Below are 26,548 nucleotides of genomic sequence, written 5' to 3'. Positions count from 1 at the left end.
TTTTATTTATTTTTAACTTCCTTTTTTGTTTATTTTATGTGTCATTCATACCATGAATCTCAATTCTACTCCTATTTTGTCCCTTCATGTTTACCCTTGCAACCTCCCACCTCAAAAAAATAAAATAAAATTTATGAGAAAAAAAGAAAAAAAAAGAAAAAATCAATCTTGTCATGGAAGCTGTAGTGTGACCCAGTGAGATAGATAGGTAGGTGGGTAGGTGGGTGGGTGGATAAATGATAGGTCCATAACGCATTTGTATTAACCACAATATTTTCCTACTGCCACAGGCTAATATAGATAAAGGCCTAGGGAGGAAGCACAGTTCCATTTGGACTCAAGAAAAAATTCGGAATACTTTTTTATGTTTGCACAGATTAGGACTCGAACATAAATCTGAAAGGTTCTATGAGAAGCTTTCATCACCACAGTGACAACAGGTGTTTATATGGCACCAATTAAACAACCAGAGGCGGAAAGGAGCTAGAGATGGGCTGTGTGGTTATTAACTCTCGGATGGCAAAAACGGTGTGATTGCTGACCTCAGCATTTTTTCACCCACATGGAGCAAAAGAAAAGGAAATAAACTGTTGGATGAGTTTAATATAGTGACATGAAACCCACAGTCTTCATGAACTTGCTAAAGAGGAGGAAGAGCAGGGGCGAGCCAGACAGCTCTGCAAACACTGCAGGCTCACGCAGCTCTCAATTGTGAATGTGAACTCGTGTGTGATCTGGCGTGTTTACATGTTTCTAGGGTTACATAAACTTGAACGCCCAGGATTGTTTTACTCTCCACAGTTCTTTCCAGTCTGACAATACTTTCCAACAGGAGGCAGCCATTAAGAAATAACGTGCAAAGGCATTTCCCAGCAGGTTTCAGAGGTCTGGGACTCTTTTCCGCTAAGTTAGCCAGTCTTAGTATATTCCTTTCAGCTTACCAATTTCAGGAAATCCTAATCTGCATCACCCAGAAACATCACGGATGCTGTTACTGGCAGATGGACCCATGCAAGCCTAGGAATTTTAAAATTAAGCACAAAATTTAAATGAAGTTGATGATTTGCCCTGAGAAAAACCGTGATATTTAACTTTGCCTGCCTGAGTCTCAAGATGCCCCCCTATTTCCTCTCAAGGTTGTGATTTTTAGGAAGTTGTATAGTGTAAGGCACCATCAGTTTAAGTTGTTCCTCTCAAACATCTTATCTATTGTGTGTAATTAACAAGTATTTATCAAGGATGGTGTTGAGTTTGAGCAATGCCACTCCAGAAATATCTTGAGGGTGTTGCATTGCCGTGGGACCTTACACCCACCAAGCTAAAATACAATTTGTATTTCGTCTAACATTTCACCTCTACAAGTGTTATTTTTATACATTTTCAATTAAATTTGCTCTTTGATAGTTGGTACACACATAGACTACATTCTGTTTGCTCTCACCCACACCCCTCTTGAGTGTCCTCCCGTTCCTGTCATCCCCCCTCCTGCTACTTTCCTGTCTTTTTGTTTAGCGACCCACTGATTTTAACCGTGACCCTCTGTGTGACTCTCTGAGTTACAACTAAAGACAGTGGCTGTCCTTCCCCAAGAATCCATCAGTTGTCCATACATCAGCAGGAGAGTGTGTGGCCCCTTGAGCCCCTTTGTGATTGGCTGTTGACAGGCAGAGTCTTGTGCAGACCCAGCCAATTCAGGCATCCTGAATTGCCATGAGACCATGTATACATTGGCTGCGTCTTGCCTAGAAAGTAGCATTTTGCACTCCTTCTCCTTGTATAGCCTCTACTTTACTTCTTACTGGGTCCTAAGCTGTTTGATGCTTCATTTCAAAGCTCCCCAGAGATATAGACTGTCAGGGCCCTTCTTAACACATTGTAGTTTCCTTAACTTTAAAAATAATTAGCACATATTAATTTAATAAAACTAGGCTTTGTTTTGGCATATCATGCCTGTATATAATATACTGTGACAATATGTAACCCTCTAGTGCCCAATCTTGTCCCTACCACCGACTTCCACTATTCCCCTTTCATTTTCATGTCTTTAAGAACAAAAGTCTAAATTCCACACCTGAGAGAAAACATAGAGTATTTATCCTTCTATGTCTAGCTTCTTTTGCTTAACTTAACAGTCTCCAGTTTGTCCATCCTCCTGCAAATGACCTAACATGATCCTCTTTATTAACAACACTCCATCATTTATCTATGACACATTTTCTTTATCTGTTCATCTGTTGATGGGCACTGTCTTAGTTAGGGTCTCTGTTGCTACAATGAAACACTATGATCAAAAAGCAAGTCTGGGAGGAAAGAGTCTATTTAGCTTATACTTCCATATCACAGTTCATCACTCGAGGAAGTCAGGATTGGAACTCAAGCAGAGCAAGAACCAGAGGCAGGAGCTGACACAGAGCTGTGAAGGGTGCTTCTTACTGGCTTGCTCAGCCCACTTACTTATGAAACAGAGGACCACCAGGCCAGGGATGGTGCCACCCACAATGGGTTGGACCCTCTCCAATCAATCACTAATCAAGAAAAAACCTTACAGTAGTATCTTATGGAGGAGGAATTTTTTTTTAATTGAGGTTCCTTCCCTTCAGTTAACTCTAGCTCTGTCAGCTTGACATAAGACCAAGACTATCCAGCAGAGGCACCAAGGCAAAGGATGACTTTATACACACGAGTCTTGTTCTAAGATCCTGAAACATTCAGCTAACTGAACACTTCCTATAACCACACCTACTCTCCTGACTACTCAGTCTTTCTCCCACTTAACCTGATAGAGTCACCTTGCCAAAATCTAAACCTTTGTGTACAAAGTCTTCTTAAGCCTTGAGTGGTACCCTGGCTCTCTCCTGTAGGACGGAGGTCCCATTCTGGTCTAGACGTCAGACTGTCCAAATCTGAGGCCGCTTCATTTCTCCGCATCTCCACTAACACTTGCACACAGAGATGCTGCCTAATTCCCAGTTCCCCTGAGTGCCATACCCTCTAGAGATCTATGTGCTCTCCCACGATTCCTTCTAACTGTAATCATTTTTCCTGAACTCTTCCATCTTTAAAAAAAAAAGTACTGTTTGTTTTTTATCCTCCTATGCTAGAATCACTGATTCTTTGATGTCATTCTCAAACCTCATAAATAAGCTACCACTTCGAGCAGTACATGCTTGCATGTGGCATATATTACACCAAGCTATAAATACTTACTAGGAAAAAAATATTCCGTTTCTAAAAGGGGATCTTAAAAAGCACAGAGCTCCATAAGGTCATGTCTTTTTAATCTTTTGATCTTAGGAGACTATGAAAGTGTCTAAAAACTTACAGCTCTTTTCAAACATTTCCTTTGGGTGGTTTTACTGGGGCTCATGGCTTGCAGTCATCTGTCGTGGTCGGAAGACATGATTGTAGGAGCAGGAGACAAGTGCTCACGGTCCGCAGGCAGGAAGCAGAGGGAGATCCGTGTTGGAGCTCCTACTCTAGGAGTGTTTCCTCGTAAGGGGGTGCAGGTTAGTGGTGAAGGCAGCAGGTACCTGTGTAGTCCTGGGAACTGAGAGTTAATCAGGAGCTAGCAGAAGGGACTCATCATTCTCTTACCATGCTAGCATAAGTTTGTGAATATCCCATCTACAAGGAAAGACATCAATTGAACAAGTGAGCCACACCTTGTGGCAAACAATAATACTGTCCCTTCACCTCTACCATATAACTTCGGATAGCTGTTGTTTCACTAAAATTCATGAAAACTAGAGATCCTAGCCAAGCTCCGTTGCTTTCCAAGCAAAAATGCACCCTGTAGACGCACTCAGGATAACCTCTTCCGAGGGCCTTGCTGTTCTGTTTGTAAGGTGACAAAAATGTGGTGGAGTATTACAGTGTCACTTCCTTTGGTAAGTTAGACTGGAAGCCGCGGAGTCCACAATGGTGGTCCTCACCTACCTGATGCTTGAACACACTTCAAGAGCTGTCCCCGCTGAGGGGCTCGGGAGACAGCTGAACCAGTAAAGTGTTAGCTATGTGAAGGCCTGCAATCCCCTGTACTGATGTAAAATGTCTCGTCATGTGGTGGCACCTGTGTCTCCAGCACTGGAAAGGCAGAGACACTCTAGACTCAGTGGCCACCATTCTAGACCGACTGGCCAGTTCCAGCTTCCCTAAGAGAACCTGTCTCAAAGGATATTGTGGAGCGTGATCAAGGAAGATAGCAGTAGAGAGAAAGAGTCCCAGACATCTCCCACTGAATCAGTCTGAGATGGAAGCTAGTATGCCCGTTCCTTCCTTGGCTGTAATGACTGAAGAAAGTGAAGATTATCAGTTGAACCTGGCTTGATGCTTCCCGTGAAATTTGGAGATAATGGGAGGCACACCGTTTGCCTTTTTCTCTGCTGCTGTATTTCTATGCCTCCTAAGATGTAACACCAATGAATTTTCCCTCATAAGGTCTATGCTTTACCTTAGCAATTATTAGCAATCATTGTGTAGCTTATGGTTCTTTTATGAGGGAATTAATAACAACAACAAAAGTGGTGATGAACAAATCAGAAGCTGACACTTATGGAGTTTGCAACTTTTTCAACTATTGCATGACGTATGATTTTGCTTAAAATTTTATAGCCCTGTTTTGATAAACATAAATAAATTTGTTTTTCCCCTTTTTAGATAATGACCCTCTGAAATGATTATGGTTTGAATTTCATTTTTCTGTGCTAGATTTTGGAAGTATAATTTGAATGTCTATTTTGTGTAAAAAAAATACAACTATTCTTTTTCTCACCTCTATTTTTTGCATTCCCTTTTCATTCATTTCTTCAGTAACACTGCTGCCTGTGAAGAATCTTAAAAAGAATGAGGTTACTCACTTCAGAAAAGCACAGTTAGCTTAGAAACGAACATTTCTGTGCAAGTGAGTGGTCCAGGCAGTCAGAGCGATGACCTCAAATGCCACTCTTAACCTCACAGATATGCTCAGTCAGTCCCAGCCTGCATTCCTTCATGTTTATTCTAACGTTCTTCCCATCCTGTCCCAGCACATAGACAGATACAGGAATGTACCGCTGGCTCTGTTCCCTGCCCTCCCGCTGCCTCCCTTCTATTTCTGAGCCCTTGAAATAAAAACTGGGAGCTATATCCGGATGACTTGGTACATGTCAGGTGTTACCTACCCACTTCCTCTGCAGTGAAGGAGATGGGATGCGAATCAGGAAGCAAAAGTTCTTCAGATCGCTACGGGTCAATAATACCTTACTCTAGAGTAAGCAATCTGCAAGGAGGATCTGTGATTCAGCAGCTGTTTCATCCAGGGCCCATTGCAGCACACTTTCTGGAGGGTAGGTGGTCCAAGGCAAAGTTCTGGGGAACAGACACATCATCAAGAGGAAAGCTCTGTGAACTACAGAGGTTCAGAATCAAGGCCGTCATAGAGCTGGGGTTGATTTCAGAGTAAGACACAGCTAGACGTAGACCTGAGACTCACTACAAATTAGGGAGACACGAACAAAACTCTTTTTAGGAAGGGAAGGACCTATCCAAAGAAAAGCCAAACATCCTTGCAGGCATGTCATATGTTCACCATGCCTGAGAATCAACATGGGAGGTGGGATGGTATACATGCATATGCCTGTGTACAACACTGATGGTTGAATTAAAGCCAGACATGGTGGTATACACCTGAGATCCAGGCTACTGAGACATTGGGAAATGAAGATCAGCTTGGGCAATCTAGCAAAATTCTATTTCAAATCAGGATGAAATATCTGAGGGTAGTTCAATGGAAGAGCACTAGCCTAGCATGTGTAAGACCCTGGATTCATGTCTTTAAAGTTTAACCAGATATAATAAAAATCAAGCTCATCAAATCATAAATTCTCAATACTTATAATAAAGCCATCCTTGTTACTAAATAACACTACTATTAACTTTCTCATTATCTTCTTCCTCGAGTCCAATTTTCTACCCTCTGTCTTAGTTGTTTTTATTTTAATAGCATTTTTTAAAAATGACCTACAGGAGATGATGGCATGGTTGAAGAAAAAAACATGAACCCAACCACTTGCATCAAATAATTATGTACAGGAAAACTATTGTAAGTTACACTTAAAGATTAACAATAGAAATTCACCTGCTTCTACACTGAGGCTGTGGCTATACAAGGAACAAGCAGCAGGCGCAACCCTGGAGTTCTGGGGTTCTGCATCCTTCATCCATGAAGTCCCTGGGTCCTCATCTGCTGCATGGGAGCCGAGAAATGTGGTCTCTAATCTAAATAGGTAGCCTCAGAATTGTAAGAGGTACTCGACATGAAGTAAACCACCCACCATTAAATAGGCGATTAAATAGGTGTTGTTATAGTTACTTTTCTATTGCTGTGGTAAGATACCATGACCAAGGAAACTTAAAAAAGGAAACATTCATTTGGGCGCAAAGATCTAGGGAGAGAGAATCCAAGCTCTTGAGGCAGGAACCATGACAGCAGGCAGGTTGGCCTGACACCAAAGCAGTAGCTGAGAGCTTATATCTGATCCACAAATAGGAGGGAGGGAGAGATGGGGGGAAAGAGATGGAGGGAGGGAGGGAGGAGGGAGGGAGGGAGGGAGGGAGGGAGGGAGGGAAAGAGAGCAAGAGAGAGAGAGAGCTAACCTTAAATGCTGTGGGCTTTCGAAACCTTAAAACTCACTCCCTAGTGACATGATACACCTCCTCCAACAAGGCCACACTTCCAATTCCTTCCCCCCCCCCCCAAATTCCACCAAGTAGAGACCAAGTATTCAAGTGTTTGAGCATATGCTTTATAGGGGGACCATTCTCATTCAAATCAGCACAATGGCTGTATTTAGTTATAGCATTTGGGTCATATACTGTTTAGTAATTTTTAAATTAGTATAAGCACCGGCACTTACCAAACTAGGATTAGCTGGTTATGGTCAGTGGTAATGTCAACCAGACAGGTCTGAGGGGTTGCTATATGTCTGTGGCAGAGACAAGCTTATTGCAAGCAATCAGACTTCTTATACCCTTATCAGAAACAGAATATAACTGTGGTTGCTAGGAAGAATAAATACAATTGTAGTTGCCAGGATACAATGACATTTGCAAGCTGTACAAGGTACACAAGGTTAATGTCTAAGACTAATTGTCCAGCCAAGCTTCTGAATGCTCTGCTGACTTCTAGGGAATGCAAAGATGCACAGGAACCCTGAATGTTTCACTGTCTGAGGGAATGCCTCAGTTTCTCAGAAACTGGAAGGCACACAGTGCCCCAGGAGGCACAGACTCTAACCTGAAAGACCTGTGATCCATGCCTCTCCAGGCAGCTAGACCAGGTCAACTCCATGGTTTCCCTCATGTTAGGAAAGAAAGCATTTCTTTCCCTTTCAACAACTATATGGCGTATGGGGAATATGCACAGTAATCAAAATGAATGATATATTTTACTTATAAATGTATAAAAGTATAAAGAAAATACTTTTGTGTGTAGTTTATATGTTTTAGGGGATCCGTATGGAGGCCCTAAGTTGAAATCAAGTGTCTTGCTTCAGGAATCCCCTGTGTCTATTTCCCAAGTAATGGGAATAGAGGCAGCAGCCAGGCCTGTCCTGCTTTTCGTTGGGTTCTAAGGATCCAAACTCTTCACGGTCTTCATACATACAGGCCATGTGCCTTACCTACTGGGCCACCTCCCCAGCCCCCAGTACTCTGAAATAAACAAGTTCAGTGGATGATTTTTTGTCTGTGGCCCAAGTGCGTTTAATGTGCTTACCTAGAAATGTCTGTCTGCCTGCTTACCATGAGACTGACGCATATTGTCACAATTTTGTCCCACAGAATGATTGAAGATAGCGGGAAAAGAGGAACTACCATGGCAGAGAGAAGACAGCTGTTTGCAGAGATGAGTGAGTATGGAACTTTTAAGGAAACCCCCTTCACTGTTCATTGAATATTCATGGGAAAGCCAGAAATAACCATGTAGTCCTGAGAGCATCTGGGTTTCTCCGGAAAATCCCCAGTTCCTTGCATAAATATGCGCTTGGCCGTTTCAGCCTCTTGTTAGGTGAGAATTAAATTAGTCGGGGACTTATAATCTGATTCTCACTCTGTATTTCATACATTAAAAATTTGTTTCTGGATCTGTATATTTACACCCAAGCAGAAACACCTGATGACGTTACTCAGTGTTGACTTTAATACAGTCCACTGGGATCTGAAGTCCGCACGCCCTGGCCAAGTGGCTGCCATAGCATAAAAGCAGTGGAACACATCCTTGATGTCTTCCCTGGAAAATGATATAATACATTTACTAAGTGGGCATGCTGACCAAACTGGACCAAAGAAAGATAACACTGTAAGCTGTCATTTCGTCCTCCTTTGGAAGGCAGGCTATCTCAAAACCATTAAAATAAAAACAAAGGCTGAGAAAGATACGAGCAGTCGGGGTGACTGAGGTTCGGAGCCACAAACGCTGGTGGTGTTCTATGGCTGGCCTGCGGATGCTCATGAAGGTTGCACGGCTGCTGCTGGTGGCATCTCCCTTACAGACCACTTGGTTGTTCATAAAAAGAGGAGAAACATCCTTCTCAAATTAAATGTTATAAAGAGAAACATTTCAGTTCTCTTCTTCTGTGAGTTTTGTTTTTTAAGAGTGCTTAGAAATGGCTTGTAAACTCCTTCCCTTAGGAAGGAAAAGGGACAGAAAAAAAGGTACACAGAAAATGGGATATGATTGGCAGAAATGGTAGTTGGGAAAAAAGTTCCCGGTAATAGGGGTGAAGGTAAATCATTTCCCAATCATATGCCAGCACTCCTGCAGTGTTGTAAGTAGCTGAAGAGAAGTAGAATTGACATGGGGACTTCTAGACATCCGCTGGACTTCTGTATGTACAGAGGGCTTTTTTGTTTTGTTTTGTTTTGTTTTGTTTGTTTGTTGGTTGGTTTGTTTTGTTGCTGTTTTTTTCTTGTCTTATTATTGTTTTGAGACAGGGTTTCTCTGTGTAGCCTTGGCCATCCTGGGACTCAATCTGAAGACCAGGCTGGTCTCAAACTCACAGGGATCCACCTACGTCTGCCTCTGCCTCCAAAGAGCTAGGATTAAAGACGTGCACGACCACAGAGTCTGAAGTGTCTGCGAGAGTATCAGCTGAGACTCTCCAGTATCTCCTGCTGTCATCTGGTTATGATCTGCCAAGGTCTTGGTTAGACCAGAGGAGTAAATTTTAAAAAACTACTATACTGCTGTCAATGATGTGTCACATCTTTCAACTTTTCTATAAGGAACAGATATTTTATATTATCCCCGTCAAAAGATAAAGAATTAAATAAGTAATGGGATAGTAGTTAGCTAGACTAAATCTTTCTACATGGATCAGAACAGCATAGTGTGTACCACATATAAACAGAATTATTTTTAATTAAAAACAAAATTTTTAAAGAAAAAATACCTAGTTGCATAACTAAAATACCGGGGGGAGGGAATTAAAGAGCAATGTCTTTGGTGGAGAAAGCTTGCCTTAACTTCTGAGGAATCTCCATCATCAGGAAATATTCTACCAGACACAGAAAAATTATTAATATTTTCTATAAAAAAGAAAATACGTCAAATCTTTTAACTTGCTGTAGGTGGAGACTGCTTATTTGTTCCTGGCCACCCAAGACCCGAATAATCACACAAAAACTATATTAATTACAACACTGTTTGGCCTATTAGCTTATGCATATTTCTAGCTCACTCTTACTTCTTAAATTAACCCATTTCTATTAATCTGTGTATTGCTACTAGGCTGTGGCTGACAGATGCCAGCAGCTACGTGATGTCTCCTTGACTCTGCTTACTCTCTATATATATCTCTGTTCAGATTTCCCACCTGGCTATATTCTGTTCTACCATAGGCCCAAAGCAGATTCTTTATTAACCAATGGTAATAAAACATATTCACAGCATAGCTAGGGGAAGCCCACATCAACTTGCCTTTGGAATACTAAATATTCAGCAGTTGGCACACTCTAATGATTACAAAAGTATGCTTACTTAATGGTTTGAGCAATACTTAACTAAGTTTCTTCCCTATCTGGTGCAATTCCTGGCACAAGTAAAAAGCAATGTTATACATGTCTACAAAATTAAAACTCGACTCAAGGAAAACTTGACATAAATCTCATGTTGAAGAAGCAGCAGCCAGACTTGTTGATGCTCACCTGTAATCTTAGCACCAGGCAGGTAGAGGCAGGAGGATGCGGAACACAAAGTTATCCTTGGCTATATAATGGGTGGGAGGCCAGCATGGGCTACCTGAGATTCTGTCGAGAGAGTGGAAGACAGGGAGACTTGGGAGAACTGTGAATCTATTATGTTTCCCGTTTCCTAAGAATGCCGCAGGATGCCACGAGGCTTTCTTACACAGCTTTGTGAACTCTACTGAGGAATGATTAGAATAAATAAGCCAGTCAGACTTATTTATTTATTCAGACTAGGTGTCTCTCTTCCCACATGGGCCGGAGACTCAGATACTGGCCAAGGCCTGTGAATGGCTGGCTTTACTGGTCCTTTGGTTTCACTAGCATTTTAGCTCACCACTGAGACGCCTCCTCAGCAGGGAAACAATTGCCAGAGCCCAAAGGGAAGAAACGCTGTTGTTGGGTGAACTGTCACACAGACTAAGACGATCTTCTTGGCATTATGTTAAAATAGCCAAAAATAAAACATCTTCCAGGAATCTGTGATGTTCAGAAAGCAAAAACAGGACTAAGAATTCATACAAGTGGCTAATTATATTTTATCTAGAAACAATTCATTTTTTAAAAAAAAGAAAGTGGTGAAGGGGAGGCCGATTTGTTGTTCTGAATATTATAGTTGTGAAAGAATAGTCTCATCTCACGATTACACAAGCTAAACGGGCAACTAAAGACTTACGAAAGTGTTTCAGTAAAAAGACTACCTCCTGCATCGGAAGGGTTTGTGCTCTGGGGTTGGTCAGTGGGATTAGGCCACCTGATTACTAATGATGACAATTTAGATGTTGGGCTCTTCTTCCAGGGAGACTGAGGGACAGGGGCCCATCTCTCTCAATGATTACTTTTCTGGGGCTGATATCCAGGTCCTTAGAAAGACACTGGGGTGGTGAAAAACTGGCAAGAGACTGAGAAATTTACATCTCAAAGTACCCTAGTTAGGATTAACAATGAAAAGTTCTGAAGTTAAATGCTCAGGGAAAATGAGAAATCTAAGGCCTAAAGGCCTGAAGAAATATTTCTAAAGTTAGGCCTAGGAAGGGAGTTTCAGGCCCAGCTGGCATACATGTTTATTTAACATATATTCCTGAACATAGCCTGTTCAGTCTGTATAATGTTATTTGTCTACATGCTCTCAATGCTGACCATTTGGTATTGGATAACCAATTGGTGCACTCTTCAGTGGAGAGTCCAAATGGATAAATCTACAAACAACTCCTACACCTAAGGCTCAGGGAACATTGCAGAAAAAGGATCCGAAAGACTGTAAGAGCCAGAGGCTCAGAGAGTTTATCTCCTAGGAATGTCAGATGCTACACCCGTAAAGTCTCACTAATGTGACTGCCTAAACCTGAGCTGAACAAAGACAACAATAGATTTGCCAAAGTGGACAAGGAAAGTACACAAGACTTCAACCCTAAACAAAGAGTCCCAGGCAACTAAGGAATTCCTTCATCTTTTAGGAAACTTTACTCAGGCAAAAATGGGATCCTTCGGAGTATAGAGGAAAAGATTTCGGGGTAATCCCATATGACGCAGAACTAAAATTTATTTTAAAAAGAAATGTGCTCAGGGATAAATAAGACATGTTCAAGAGTGTAGGTGCAAGCTTCTCAAAGAATATAGGGACTTAAGTAATGATTGCACTTAGGACATTATCTCATTCCTCCTCTTCATCTCTTTTATATATAACACACACACATGTACTCAATCAGTCATCAGGCATAGCAAATAGTTCAGGAACATAATTTATAAGTTCTATTTTCATGTTGTAAATATTTGTTGAATGAACTTTTTAAATGAGCAAGATGTCTAAGAATATAAGAATACTTTATGTAAAATATTTTATAATGAGCTATCAAAACATAAATGGCAAACACATGTAGAAGATGTAAAACTTTCCGTGTAATAAAGCGAATAGCAAAACTAGAAGACTCGTTGGTTGGTTGGTCAATTGTCAGTTGGTTGCTTGGTTGGTTTGTGGATTGGTTTGACGAATGAATAGGAGGAAAGGGAGAAAATTAATGAGAAAAATAAAGGACATTGAGCCTATAATTAGAGATTTTAGAGAAGCTAAATAAGAAGGAGAACCCAAAGAAAAACATATAGTCATCCTCCTAAATATTAACCTTCATCAGGCGATGAAAGGAGACAGAGACAGAGACCCACATTGGAGCACCGGACAGAAATCTCAAGGTCCAAATCAGGAGCAGGAGAGAGAGCACGAGCAAGGAACTCAGGACCGCAACCGCGAGGGGTGCACCCCACTTAGAGTGCATTCCCACACTAAGACAATGGGGATGTTCTATCCGGAACTCACCAAGGCCGGCTGGCCTGGGTCTGAAAAAGCCTGGGATAAAACTGGACTCGCTGAACATAGCGGACAATGAGGGCTACTGAGAACTCAAGAACAATGGCAATGGGTTTTTGATCCTACTGCACGTACTGGCTTTGTGGGAGCCTAGGCAGTTTGGATGCTCACCTTACTAGACCTGGATGGAGGTGGGTGGTCCTTGGACTTCCCACAGGGCAGGGAACCCTGATTGCTCTTTGAGCTGATGAGGGAAGGGGACTTGGTTGGGGGAGGGGGAGGGAAATGGGAGGCGGTGGCGGGGAAGAGACAGAAATCTTTAATAAATAAATTAAAAAAAAAGAAAATTAATGAGAATATGTTTGAGAGAAATACAAAGAAAAATGGAAGGGAAAAACATGAAAAGATGCTATTCTGTTTTTGTGTCAACTTGACACAAGCTACTCACCAGAGGGGAAGGAGCCTCATTTAAGAAAATGCCTCCATGAGATCCAACTGTAAAGTGTTTTCTGAATTAGTATAGACAGAGTGTATACAGAATATGTATGTATATGTATACATATATACAGAAGTTTCTGTCCTGCCTGGTTCTGCACCCATTCAGTTCCAAAGAAACACACAGAAACTTATATTAATTATAAACTGTTTGGCCTATTAGCTCAGGCTTATTAACTAGCAACTTAACTTAACCCATATCTATCTTATCTATGTTTAGCCATGTGGCTTGGTACCTTTTCTCAGTGAGAGATTCTTATCTTGCTTCCTCTATGTTTGACTAGTGACTGACTCTGCCTTTCCTGTTCCCAGAATTCTCCTAGTCTGGTTGCCCTGTCTATACTTCCTGTGGCTACTGGCCAATCAGTGTTTTAGTAAACCAATATGAGTGGCAAATCTTTACAGTGTGCAAGAGCATTGCCCCACAACAGGGGAAGGTCCAACCCGGTGTGGAAGGTGCGATACCTGGGCTGGTGATCCTGGGTTAGAAAGCAGGTGAGCAAGCCATGGGTAGCAAGCCAGGAAGCAGCTCTTCTCCATGGTCTCTGCATTAGCTCTTGCCTCCAGGATCCTGTCCTGTTTAAAATCATATACTGGCTTCCCTCAGTGATGAACAGCAATAAGGAAGTATAAGCCAAATAAGCCCTTTTCTCCCGAACTTGGTGTTCTGTTGCAGCAATAGAAACCTAACTGAGACAGGTGGATTAAAAGAAAAAACACAGGGCTTGTAACTGATAGCTGTGAATGTGTGTGATTTCTTACATACATCTTTGCTCCTGTTTCCAACACATCTTCCAACCATGAAATGGGCAGAAGAGGTTTGAGGAGACAGTTCAAGAGCATTTTTTCTTAAATACATATACCTTATGGTTTTATTATATTTTTCAAATATATACAGATATAGAATGGTATCTATCACTGCCTTTTAATGTTTATCTCCCACTGTATATTAGTGTGAAGCAGGCCTGATATCATTTGAGTGAGCTGAATTTTCAAGTTTTAAAGACTTATATACCACTGATGTAATTTAAAAAGAAATAAACACCATTAGTGGATAATAAAATAAAATGAAAAAAGCATTCCCCTCCCAGAGAAGAATTCAATGGGAGAACGTTCTTCATGGTTCCTTTTATCATTTATTTAAATCCCATATTTTAATAAAATAGTAAATAAAATATTTTTCTCTTTAATGTCACCAGAATTCTAAATCAGAAAAAAAAATGCCATTACATAAATGTTAACCTTAGTTTCAACAAAGTGTTGAAAAGGCTCTTAGACTATGCATATGTTGGACAAAAGTGAGCCGGGTCACAGTGAAGTGAACTCGCAGGTAGTATTATGATTATGTAGGGCAACAATCAATGGTTCAGTCAGCCTTGGAGGAAGGCTGACCTCCAGGAGCACAGGGCCTGTACGTGTGGCTCTGCTTAGGCCATTGGTTTTAATCAAAGACTTAGACGAAGACAGAGAGAACACTCATAGGCATTCAACAAAACACCACTCAAGTGAAATTAAATTAAGTTCATAATTTATTAAGTCAGAGAAAGCTAAATTTATTTTTGAGAGCTTAAAAAAAAATAAACTCTATGGAGCATGCCACAGTGTCTGTTCACCAAATCCAGCACGGTTCCCATAGCACCGCCCCCATTGTCTGTATGAAGCAGCCGGCTGTTGTATCTGCAAAGCTGTATTTTGTTGCTTGTTTACCAAAAACCCTTTAATATTAGATTTTACATCATCAGACACAAAGAACGTATATGACTAGGAACCATTTACAGACATCTAAGTCCCTTTATTTTGCTCTTCAGCATCAGTTAGACCTACATAATAGTGACAAGAAGAGAGCCGTAGGTGATTCTCTATACCCACACATCATATGTGTGTCCTTCTTTACCACATCCTGTAGAAATGCATTTTTGCAAAAACGCCCAGGGACCTCTACAAGGGAGAGAGGCACAGAAGTACAAGGTTATCCTTCTCAGACTTTGGCTAAGGTCTTGCTGAAATTAACAGACATCATTGTGTGCTAGGTCACAATCTTGGTGTACCAACTGGTATTTAACTCATTGTTCTTGGTTTGTTTTGTTTGTTTGTTTGTTTGTTGTTGTTTTGATACAGGGTCTATCATAGCCCAGGCTGGCCTTAAAATTGCTATGTAGCCTGGAATGACCTTAAACTTCTGATGTTCTTCCTACATCCAGCTACATAGAACTGAACCCCATTGCTCAATGTGTGTGGTACCTAGGGATCAAATCCAAGACTTTGTGCATTCTAGGCAAGTACTCTACCAACTGAGGCTACATCTCCTTGTATGGTTTTGTTTGTTTATCTGCCTGTTTTATTTTGATACAGGCTCTGTGGCTCAGGCTAGCCTTAAACATGTTCCTCCCACTTCATCCTCCTTAGTGATGGGATGACAAGTAGATACAATTATGACCAGCTTTAATGAATTGTTCTTGATGAACGTATACAAAGAATATACACCTCCTATTTTTTCTTTGAAAGCATTATTTACAGATATGGAAACTCGATACTGATAAGCCAAACTTAACACCAGTAAAATTTCATGCAGTAAAAAGGCAGATTCAGAACACAGGTGTTTCTTATACTCTGCCATTGGCATCTTAGAGAGTTTGTTTCCAACAAGGTCCTATTAGATTTACCAAAGACTTTAACATGGGAAGGATCTTTGGCATGCCAGAAGAAAATAATGAATTTGAAAATGATATACAGATTAATTAGGACAGAAAATTAAAATAAACTATCTAAATAGATACAAAGTCCTATCTTTAATGCAAAGCCAGAAAATCAAAAGAAAATCTTAATATATGCAGACATTCATAGCCAAGCATTGGGCCAAGCTCCAGGAATCCTGGTGGAGAGGGAGGAAGAATAGTATGAGTCTGGGAGGAAGAATCAAAGTCATCACAAAGAAACTCACAGAAGCAACATGCCTGATAATAATAGCAGCAGCCCTGTGTATCTGTGCCCTTTGTGTGCCACACTGCATGATGAACACTATAACTATCTGACATGAATGGAGCTGAACATCTTCAAACCAACATTGAAAAAGTGAAAGCTCTCTCCCCAGTTCAGCTTCAAAGTTTGTGGTGACAAAGCCTCTTGTCTATAATTGCAATGCTTATGATGATGAGAGCAGCCACCAAATACTGAGAAGTAAATTGTCAATCGGCAGGATGAAACATTTCTGCAGTTCCAGTTGTGAGAACTGGACCAAGGGGGCTGTAGTGATGAGGAGATAGAGGAAAACTCACATGTAAGGCGATGCTTTCTGTTATCCACTGCTGTTCAGAACTAGCCCAGGAAGCCTTTTAAGACAGTGTGTTTGTGAGCTCAGTCCAGTGCTCCAGTGTGGGTCTCTGTCTCTGTCTCCATCCATCACCAGATGAAGGTTCTATGATGATATGCAAGATATTCGTCATTATTGCTCTAGGATAGGGTCAATTCAGGTTCCCCATCCTCAGCTGCCCAAGGAACTAACTGGGGACCTCGGCTTGGGTATCTGGGAGCCACTCTAGGTTCAAGTCTCTTGCCAACCCTAAGGTGGCTCCCTTAACTAAGAACCGTGCTTCCGTGCTCCCCGATCCAACCTTCCTTCATCCCAATCCTCCCCCTTCCCCAAGCTCCCCCCATTCTCCCTCTCTCCCCCCTCTCTCCCCATCTCCCCTTACCCCCATCCCACCCCACCCCCAAGATCTCAATTTTCTCCCCGGCAATTTTGTCTACTTCCCATAGCCAAGAGGGCAACTATATGCTTTTCCTTTGGTTCACCTTTTTACTTAGCTTCTTTGGGATCACCAAGTGTAGACTCCGTGACCCTTGTTTATGGCTAGAAACCAATTATGAGTGAGTACATCCCATGTTCATCTTTTTGGGTCTGGGATACCTCACTCAGGATAGTGTTTTCTATTTCCATCCATTTGCATGCAAAATTTGAGAAGTCATTGTTTTTTAACGCAGCATAGTACTCTAATGTGTAGATATTCCACACTTTCTTCATCCATTCTTCCATTCAAGGGCATCTAGGTTGTTTCCAGGTTCTGGCTATTACAAATAATACTGCTATGAACATAGTTGAACAAATGCTCTTGTCATGTGATAGGGCATCTCTTGGGTATATTCCCAGGAGTGGTATTGCTGGGTCCAGGGGTAAGTTGATCCCGAATTTCCTGAGAAACCGAAACACCGATTTCCAAAGTGGTTGCACAAGATTGCATTCCCACCAGCAATGGATGAGTGTTCCGCTTCCTCCACAGCCTCTGAGCAGAAGGAGGGAGAACATGAGCAAAGAAGTCGGGACCACGAGGGGAGCACCCACCCACTGAGACAGTGGAGCTGATCTATTGGGAGCTCACCAAGGCCAACTGAACTGTGACGGAAAAAGCATGGGATAAAACTGGACTCTCTGAGCATGGCCAACAATGAGGGCTGATGAGAACCCAAGGACAATGGCACGGGGTTTTGAACCTACGTAATTGCTGGCTTTGTGGGAGCCTAGCCAGTTTGGATGTTCACCTTCCTAGAAATGCACGGAGTGGGGAAGGACCTAGGACTTACCACAGGGCAGGGAAATCTGACTGCTCTTTGGGCTGGAGAGGGAGGGGGAGAGGAGTGGGGGGAGGGGGAGAAGGGTGGGAGGAGGGGGAGGGAAATGGGAGGCTGGGAGGAGGAGGAAATTTGTTTTTTTTTCTTTTCTCAATAAAAAAAAAGTTAAAAAAAAAAAAGACCATGTGTTTGCTTTAATTGTTCACTGTGTACTGAGAACAGAGGTCAGAACTACACTATTGCTAACTCAAGTTTATCTTTTTTTATCCCCATCTCATACTTGGCCATCTAGAGATGGAAAGTAAAATGTTGCTGAGGTTCACACAAATAAGAAGTGATAGAATTAATTAGTAAAGGCCAAACAATACATAATTTCACTAAATTCCCATCTTCCTTTTCTTTGGAAATAATCCTACACGGCCATTTGTTGAAAGTTGAATGTCTTTTTCCTAAGAACATTTTTATTTGAAACCCTGTACTGAGAAACCTTCACCTTGGTATAAGAAGCCTGCTTGTCAAGCAATATCACTTCACAAGAATAAGTGGTTGGTGGTTAACAAACCAGTAACTGGACAGTAGACAATAATATGTCCAAGTGAATCTTTAGAGTCAGTGAAATGTGGAACTCCATCAGTGGGGGGTACTTATGAAGCCATCCTGATTCTTTGCAAAAGCATTTTATTGGCCTGCGAGTCCTCCTGCTTCAGGAAGAGTCCATATACCTGCTGTTCTATTTTCAAGCATTTGTATAGCAGTTATGTGAGCCCCATTCATTAAGAGAAAGCTCTAATATGTATCCAAATATAGCTATGTGCTTTCATTTCCGTTGTGAATAACAAAATACTTAAAAGCAGGCATCTGTTTAGAGTCTTGCTTACTTGGGAGATGGCCTAGCAATTGGCCCAATCAGGGAGGGTAGGAGGAACACTAGAGCTCAGTGGGCTGTGAGGAGACATCCCAGTAACTCTAGGTGGGTCATTATAAAACATTACTGGGTGGGGAAGATGGTTAGAATATGGTGGGACATAAACTCTGAGCAGGGTTTTCAGAACTACTTACTGTCTTGGTATCAAGATTCATGATGGATTCTTGAATGGAAAAGTAGAACATGTTCCTACAATGCTAGGGTGGAACTGGTTGTCACAGAACAGGAGCAGACGTTGGTTTTGGAAAAGAGTCTCCCCTCTGAGGTTTCAAGATACACATTAGCACAAATGCAGGACTCTTCCATTAGAGCATCAGGAATCTCCTTCATTTGCCTTTCCAGCAATCATGTGAAATAGCTAATGTATCATTATCCCAACCTTGTAAATGAGAAAACTGAGGTTTCCTGAAGCACTTGGTAGAAGGTCTCACAGAAAAAATACCAGAGAACTTAGACAACAATGTGGACACTAAGAGAGACTTACATAGATCTAATCTACATGGGAAGTAGAAAGTAGAAAAAGACAAGATCACCTGAATAAATTGGGAGCATGGGGACATAGGGGGAGGGTTGAAGGGGGGAGGGGAGAGGCAGGGAGGGGAGCAGAGAAAAATGTAGAGCTCAATAAATATCAATAAAAAAAACAAAAAAACATAAACAGCAAAAAAAAGAAAGAAAAAATACTCAATATTCAATCTTTTCACCTAACAACTATGTTCCAATGACAATGATGAATTTAAAAGCTCATTTATTCAGTGATCATTTCTGATATCATCTTTCCATTACTTAAGTCACAGCTTGAGTATATTGTTCTGTGGAGTGGTAGACACAACAGGGAGAGGTTGTGTTCCTTGATCCATCATCATGGTTGGCAGTCTCATTGAATACCAGAGTTCTGTGCCCTGGGAACATGAATAGACCCGAGTCTTAAACTAGTATTTATATTGCAACAGAAGTACCATAAGCATATGGATTATATCTGCAGTTCTTTTGTTTACAAACATTGCAAGCTCCTATCTATACAAATGGCATACCATATGTATACTCTTTTCCCATACTAGGGGCTCAAGATCTGGATCGTATCCGACTCTCCACCTACAGAACAGCATGCAAGCTGAGGTTTGTGCAGAAGAAATGCAATTGTAAGTGTTCCATTTGTTTGTGCTAATTACCTACATGAGTACTATCATTTATGCTTGTTATTGGGTTTATTAAAACCAGGTTTTCCTACAAGGATTGATAAACATATGCTTACACAAGAATAAAGAGGGTATTGTGGTCGTGAATAGTAAAGAAACTATTGCTAGAAACTCTCAGGTCTGGTTTAGCCTCAACTACCAAAGACTTAAAATAGATGAGCCTCTTGAAATCTATATCTATGTGTGTCTATCTTTCTTTCTCTACATATTAAATATATAAATAAATGATAGATATAGATACATATGTGTGTATATGTATATAGATAAATATATGATAAATAGATTAGATAGATAGATAGATAGATAGATAGATAGATAGATAGATAGATGATAGATTAAATTGAGAGATTTCTAAACTCAGCAAGGAGTGTTTCCTCTCTTTACTACCCATGACATTTTAATGATATCCAAGTTGTTGGGGGGACTGTTTGTTGGTTCCCAGCCACCCAGCCAGCTTATCCCAGAAATAATCACACAGAAACTGTACTAATTAAATCACTTCTTTGCCCATCAACTCTAGCTTTTTATTAGCTAACTCTTATATTAATTTAACCCATTTCTATTAATCTGTATATTGCCACGTGGCTGTAGCTTATGGGGTAAAATTCCCAGTATCTGTCTCTGGCGGCAGCTCCACAGTTCCTTTCTTACTCCACCCTTCTTTTCTCCCAGCATTCAGCTTAGTTTACCCCACCTAGCTCTGTTCTCCTATAACTCTGCTATAGGCACAAAGCAGTTCCTTTATTTATCAATGGTAATCACAGCATACAGGTACTTTGTAAACCATCACACTTAAAATCCTCTCTGCATGTCCATTTATAACTATCAGTTGTTTATAAACAAACATCTTGAAAACATTCAAGCTCCTTTCTGAAATGATAAAATCAGCCCAGAGAATCAATGTGTTGATTACATTTTTTGGACAAGAGTTGCAGTAGATAGATAACTTTAAAAAACACAGGAACCTGCTTCTGTTTGCTGCCGATTGCAAACTACACACAGCAAGCTGAGTGCCAACCACATGAGCAGTTCAGTGCTCCCTGTGGGTTGGCACGCCCCTTCATGCTGCCACAACTGTTCTCTCTGGCAAAAATATTACTTCGTGGTTCATTTGTGTCGATTTATTCTGTTCTTTTTAAAGAATTGACTCTCATTCAAAATTAATAACTTCTCATTTTCTAATTAGTGAAGAACAGTTTGTTTTGTTTTTTTATGTAAGCCCTAACATTCTATCCAGAAATACATATAGTTCTTGAATAGCTAACATGGGAATTAGACTCTTAGTGAATGCAGAGTTAGCCACTTCCCCAGGTCTACCCTGCCAGAGTCTCCGTGGGTATTTCCCAGAGCCCTGAGCAAGCCACACAGCCCCACACATCTGGGTACACAGTTGATCGTGACTACGAAGATGGTAAGGTGATTCCGTCCCCGCAAGGTGCTTAAAGCAGTTCACCAGCCAGGGGATAAGAAATAGGCCAAGATTTGGGACAGGATGAATGGGGAGAAAACACACACATACACATGGAACAAAAACAAGCAAACAAACTGTGTGTGTGTGTGTGTGTGTGTGTGTGTGTGTGTGTGTAAAGACACTATGTCCAATGCTGGAAATATCACTCAGATGGTAGAGTTCTTGCTTATCAAGCATGAAGTCCCTTTCACCATATTAATCAGGTGGTGCATGAGCAGAAGGATCAGAAGTTCAAGGTCATTGTTGGCTTCATACTGATTTTGAGGTGAGGCTATCCTGGGCTAAAGGAGACTGTATTTTCTATAGTTAATTAATTAACCTGAAATTTAAATATATGTATATAGCTATATTTGTAGAAGGAGCTGCGGGCTCCTTCCTGCCACCCATCTCCCAGCTGCCTGGCTAGCTTATGCCCCGAAATAACAACACACAAATTGTATTCTTTTAAACACTGCCTGGCCCATTAGTTTCAGCCTCTTATTGGCTAATTCTCACATCTTGATTAACCCATTTCTAATAATGTGTGTAGCACCACAAGGTGGTGGCTTACCGGGAAAGATTCTAGCCAACATCATCTCAAAGAGGAGAGCTATGGTGTCTGCTTCATTGCCTTCTTCCCAGCATTCTGTTCTGTTTAATCCGTCTACCTAATTTTCTGTCCTATCAAAGGGCCAAGACAGTTTCTTTATTTAACCAATGAAATCAATACAAAACAGAAGGCCCTCCCACATCATATATTTGTATTTTCAGGCATGAATGAGCCAATAAGAGTCTTTTCAGTGCTGTTTTCCAAAGGTAAAGAAAAGGCTTCCAGAGAGGAAAGACTCCCCTTCTTTCTCAGTGATATCCAAAATAGAACAAATGAGGAATCCCCAAAGTGGGGAGGAGTTGGGAGAATGGGATGAGAATTGCATCCCCCTTAAAAGTTTGCCAAGCTTTTTGTAGACATTTATCAGTGAAGGTTGGAACTTCCAAAAAGACCACAAAATGGTTAGGAGAAATGAGAAAATAAATGGGAAAGAAGACAGAGAAAGGAGGAGGGAAAAATGAATAGATTCATAGTGACTAATCAGCAACCCTTTAGGCAACATTACACCATGCACATACAACATGATCCTTGCCTGGTTTTGTGGCACCCTGTGGGTCATATCCCATTCCTCATACTCTGAGAAAGTCTATTCTCAGTCTTGCACATTTCTTTTTAGGATGAGGAAAAAAATCACAATCTAAAATAACTAGTTAAAGCTCAGAAAACAAAAGCAATCGTGACTGGAGTGTTGCACTGAAATTAAGCTTGTTTAAATACTTTCTGCATTGATCAGAGGATCAAATTCAGAGCTGTCTGTTTGTTCCACCTTCTTTCCTAACAGTAAACCATGTGATGTTCTGAGTTACCTGTGAAACGTTAACACAATTGATTTTGGTTTATTGGAATCAATGTTGGAGTCTTCTAGAAAAGTAGCCAAAGGGGGTGATCATTTTGGTAACATAATATTCATCAGCAATTGTTGTAGGAGGCTGCTACTTAATTCCCAGCTGCTAAGCCCTGAAATAATCCCATAGAAAGCATATTATTTGCAATACTATTTGGCTGATAACTTAAGTATATTTCTGGCTAACTCATAAATCCTAAACTAGCCCATCTCCATTAATCTATGTATCACCATGATTACTGGGTAAAGCTCTGTTCTGAGCATTTGTCTCTGGTGGGGCTACATGGTATCTCCTGACTCTGCCTTCTTTCTCCCAGCATTCAGTTTAGTTTTCACTATCTGCCTCTATTCTGCTCTATGCAGGCCCGAGACAATTTCCTTATTAATCAATGGTATTCACAGCATACAAAGGGAAATCCCACATCACCTCCCCTTTTCTGTTTAAATAAAAAGGGAGGTTTTAATTTTAACACAGAAAAAATACATATAACAAAAGAAGTATCAAGAAAGAATTATAGTTACAATATTTATATCTACTATAACTATACATTCTTCAAATCCATCAAAGACTCCAGAAGGATATAATACTACCTAAGTAAATAGGAAGTGCATTGTAAGCAACTTCCAAATCTCTAGAATTGACAGAGACCTCTCACTGCCTGGACAGTCACCCAAAGTTCTTCTGAATCATTGGGGCATCCATCTTCGGCCTACAGGCCCATAGTATCCAGCAGACATTTCCATGAATCAGGAAATTTGAAGATCTGTTCTACCTTATAATGATAAAGTTCATCAGTTGCTTTCTTCTGTATCCTACGGAATGCCTGGCAGACTCTTTCATCTAGCAGGAACCCCAAAGGATCATCTCACCTTTAGGCAAGTTCAGCAGTCATTTCTCTGTGGATCCTGCATGTCCAGTTCATACAGCATAGCATCAAGCAGTCCAGGCAATAGCAGTTTCTTACTCAGATGGCTAACCAATCAATGCCATAAGGAGCTTCTTTGGTGCCCATCATCCTCTTCAAATATCTTGGTGCTGCCAGGAGCAAATGTGTCTCACTGTCATGGAAAGTCCTAAGTTTTTACCAACACCAAGTATCATATCCCCCTTTAAATGTAAACAAACATTTATAAACTATCATTTAGGAAATTTGTGCATAGTTCTCTCCAAACTGTTTCCTGCTTTTTGTTGGGTGAAGTAATTTTGGGGGTGTTCATGGCAACCTTTTGGGGGATCTTGGTGCATCAAACAACATTAATCTGGACTTAATCCACAGGTTCTCATCTTCTGTGGAAGCAAAAGAAGAACTTCTTTTCCAAAGTAGCATATCCTTAGACTCAAATTTTGAACTAAAGAAACCTTTAAAATATATATGCTGACTTAGCTTAGCAGTCCCCAGAATCAAATGTCTCTCTGCAATCAAAAAAATTCAAAGAAAACACAATAATATACATAATCCACACTCTTAAAATATATTCCATCTTTACATGCCTTATTTTCTTTATTCCTATTACTTTTTCTGCAAGTTCACTTTGTCTCTTTAAAGACTTTGTTTTATGTTTTAAAAACCATTTACTTCTTTTATAACTGTCTATATTCTTTTTGTTTTCATTTTCCACTCTTTCAAAACTGTATGGGTTTTTTTGTTTTGTTTTTGTTGCTACCACTTTATCAAGAGGACCTTTCTTAAAGGAGCTGCAACATGCCATTAGCAAACAGAGCCCAACTGAAAAACAAATGCAGCTAAGCTTTGTTTTTTAGTGTCTAGAATTCCTTTCCAAATCTTCTTGGGTTTTATGTTGATTTAGCTAGCACACTTTGGAGCATCACTTTGTTGTAGGAGACCACTTGTTTGTTCTGGCTGCTCAGCCCCAAAATAACCACCCATAAACTGTATTAATTAAATCACTGCTTGGCCAATCACTATAGCATATTTCTAGCAAACTCTTACATATTAAATTAACCCATTTCTTATTATTTTATATTTTATCATAAGTCTCATGGCCTACTGGCAAGTTTTCAGCTGTCAACTCATGTCTTTACCCTCTGGCAGCTACATGGCATTTCTTGACTCTGCCTTCTTTCTCCCAGCATTCAGTTTAGTATTCTCCACCTACCTCTACTCTGCTCTGTGCAGGCCCAAGACAATTTCTTTATTAACCAATGGTAGTCATAGCATACAGAGGGGAATCCCACATCAAGCAATGAATTTACATCCTTGCATTAGAGTAAGGTAATTCTAGTCTACAAAAAAGTTAACACAGTGAATTATTATGCCTTGTAATGGAGCTTTACTCTAAAACAAAGGGCGTAAGATAAAAATCAGAATGTAGTGGATTTACCTCTCCAGAGCACAAAAATTCTAATCACCTCCAAGAGCTAAGAGAAAGATCAGAGGTTCCCTGCTTGCAGCAAGGACCACAAACAGATAAGAGCAGAACTGATCTATAACAAAAAAAAAAAAACTCCATGCTTGCTTACAGTCAATTTAATGGGTAAAGAAGGGGTAATTCCAGGAACAGTTGCCTAGCACCTGCTAACAGAGTTACTGAGGAATCTTGGCATACCTGAGATGCTATAATAAAATGCCATCATATAGACAGTTTGTAAATGATAGAAATATATTTATTTTCATAGCTACAGTGGTCAGGAAGTCCAAGAGAAGGCACCGGTCCACTTGGTGGTTTCTGTGAGCCTAATTTCAGATTCATAGGTAGCCTCTTCCTTCCCAGGAGATCTCATGTGACTGAGGGGGAAGTGACACACTCTTGGGCCTCTTTCATAAGGGCCTTAGTTGCCACTATGAGGCTCCAGTTTAAGGAATTAATCACTTTCCTGAAGGCGCCAGCTCATTTGACTGTCACATTGGACATTAAGTTTCTGTATATACTTGGAGGAGGGGAGATAGGTATAAGCATAGGATATGCATAGGATAACTCATTATGTCATTTATTTTATAGAAATCAATGGATTATGACCAAGAAGAGGTTATTTATTTTTCAAAATAGAACTCCTTTAGAGGCCAAATTTATTCTGCATATTATTCAAACTAAATTTTAAACTCACAATATAGAAGAAAAAAATAAAAAATTGGCTATCATGAAATCATCCCAAAGAGGGAAAAATGCCCAAATACAGCAGGAGTATATGGATTTTCTATTTCCTGAAATCAAAGACCACACAAGTTAGTTAATTATCCATCCTATCCACACAGAGACAGATTCCCATTACAGATGCCAAATCCATCTCCTGATACAAGTATTGACCGAAGCTGAGAATAAAAGCTCCCAATACTGTGATAAGTACTTAAAGACGGGCTAGTGTCTCTTTTTGTGTAGACCAGGACCGAAGAATAGTTTTTATAGATAGATACTTGTAATAAATTTGGTAATAGGGAACAATAATATGCATCCTAATTGAATAAATTGTGCTCCTAAAAAAGAATTTAATCCTCATTAGAAGCCAGCATTTGGGAGAAAACTTCTACTCACTCATTAAGTGTTTGATTCCATCAATAAAAATATTGTGAACATTCTTTCTCTCCTATATGTGGCTGTGTAACATCCTTCATTCTTCTGAGAATATAAAGTTGTTTGGCATCCCTCAGGCTTAGAGAAACACTTTCTTGCCTAGGTCTCTTTATCTATCAAAGGCATTTACCAGTCTTGCTGATAAAAGAATAGCTGTGAGAAATTCATCTCATTTTTTACAGGCAGAAGACTTTCAGCCTTCTTCCATTGAAATTATTTTCCACATCACTATTTCTGCTAGTTGTTCGTCCTTGTATTCTACTATAACTACCCTCCCTGTGATATAATCCTAATAGAACAGAAGAAAGGATATCTCTAAAACTTAAGAACATCAAGCTGGCTATTTTACATCCTGGAAAGAAGGGACAAAATGTAGAAAACAAGATTTCTTACACACTCTGC

The 26,548-nt window shown here is 40.4% G+C and overlaps 1 protein-coding gene and 1 long non-coding RNA gene across 30 annotated transcripts in view; one reads left to right on the top strand and one right to left on the bottom strand.

Moving 5' to 3' along the window:
* LOC121453642 (dystrobrevin alpha) overlaps positions 1–26,548 on the top strand; it is a 361,338-nt gene that overhangs the window by 218,020 nt on the left and 116,770 nt on the right. For all 29 annotated transcript variants that reach the window (XM_041660549.1, XM_041660545.1, XM_041660546.1 and 26 more), the window contains 2 exons: positions 7,819–7,886; positions 19,574–19,654. In XM_041660549.1, the coding sequence (XP_041516483.1) occupies positions 7,820–7,886; positions 19,574–19,654 (148 nt within the window). In that variant the 5' untranslated portion in view covers position 7,819. The remainder of the gene's footprint in view (positions 1–7,818; positions 7,887–19,573; positions 19,655–26,548) is intronic.
* On the bottom strand, positions 3,300–6,960 carry LOC121453645. The gene is made up of 4 exons (XR_005975037.1): positions 6,894–6,960; positions 5,160–5,346; positions 4,772–4,832; positions 3,300–3,547 (listed from the first exon to the last, which is right to left on the bottom strand). It is a non-coding gene; the product is annotated as an uncharacterized LOC121453645 (long non-coding RNA).

This window comes from Microtus oregoni, unplaced genomic scaffold (assembly GCF_018167655.1).
Source record: "Microtus oregoni isolate MIOR12 unplaced genomic scaffold, Mior012 000011F_ref0000422, whole genome shotgun sequence".
Lineage (NCBI taxonomy): Eukaryota > Metazoa > Chordata > Mammalia > Rodentia > Cricetidae > Microtus > Microtus oregoni.
This window is presented reverse-complemented; position numbering and strand designations above follow the sequence as displayed.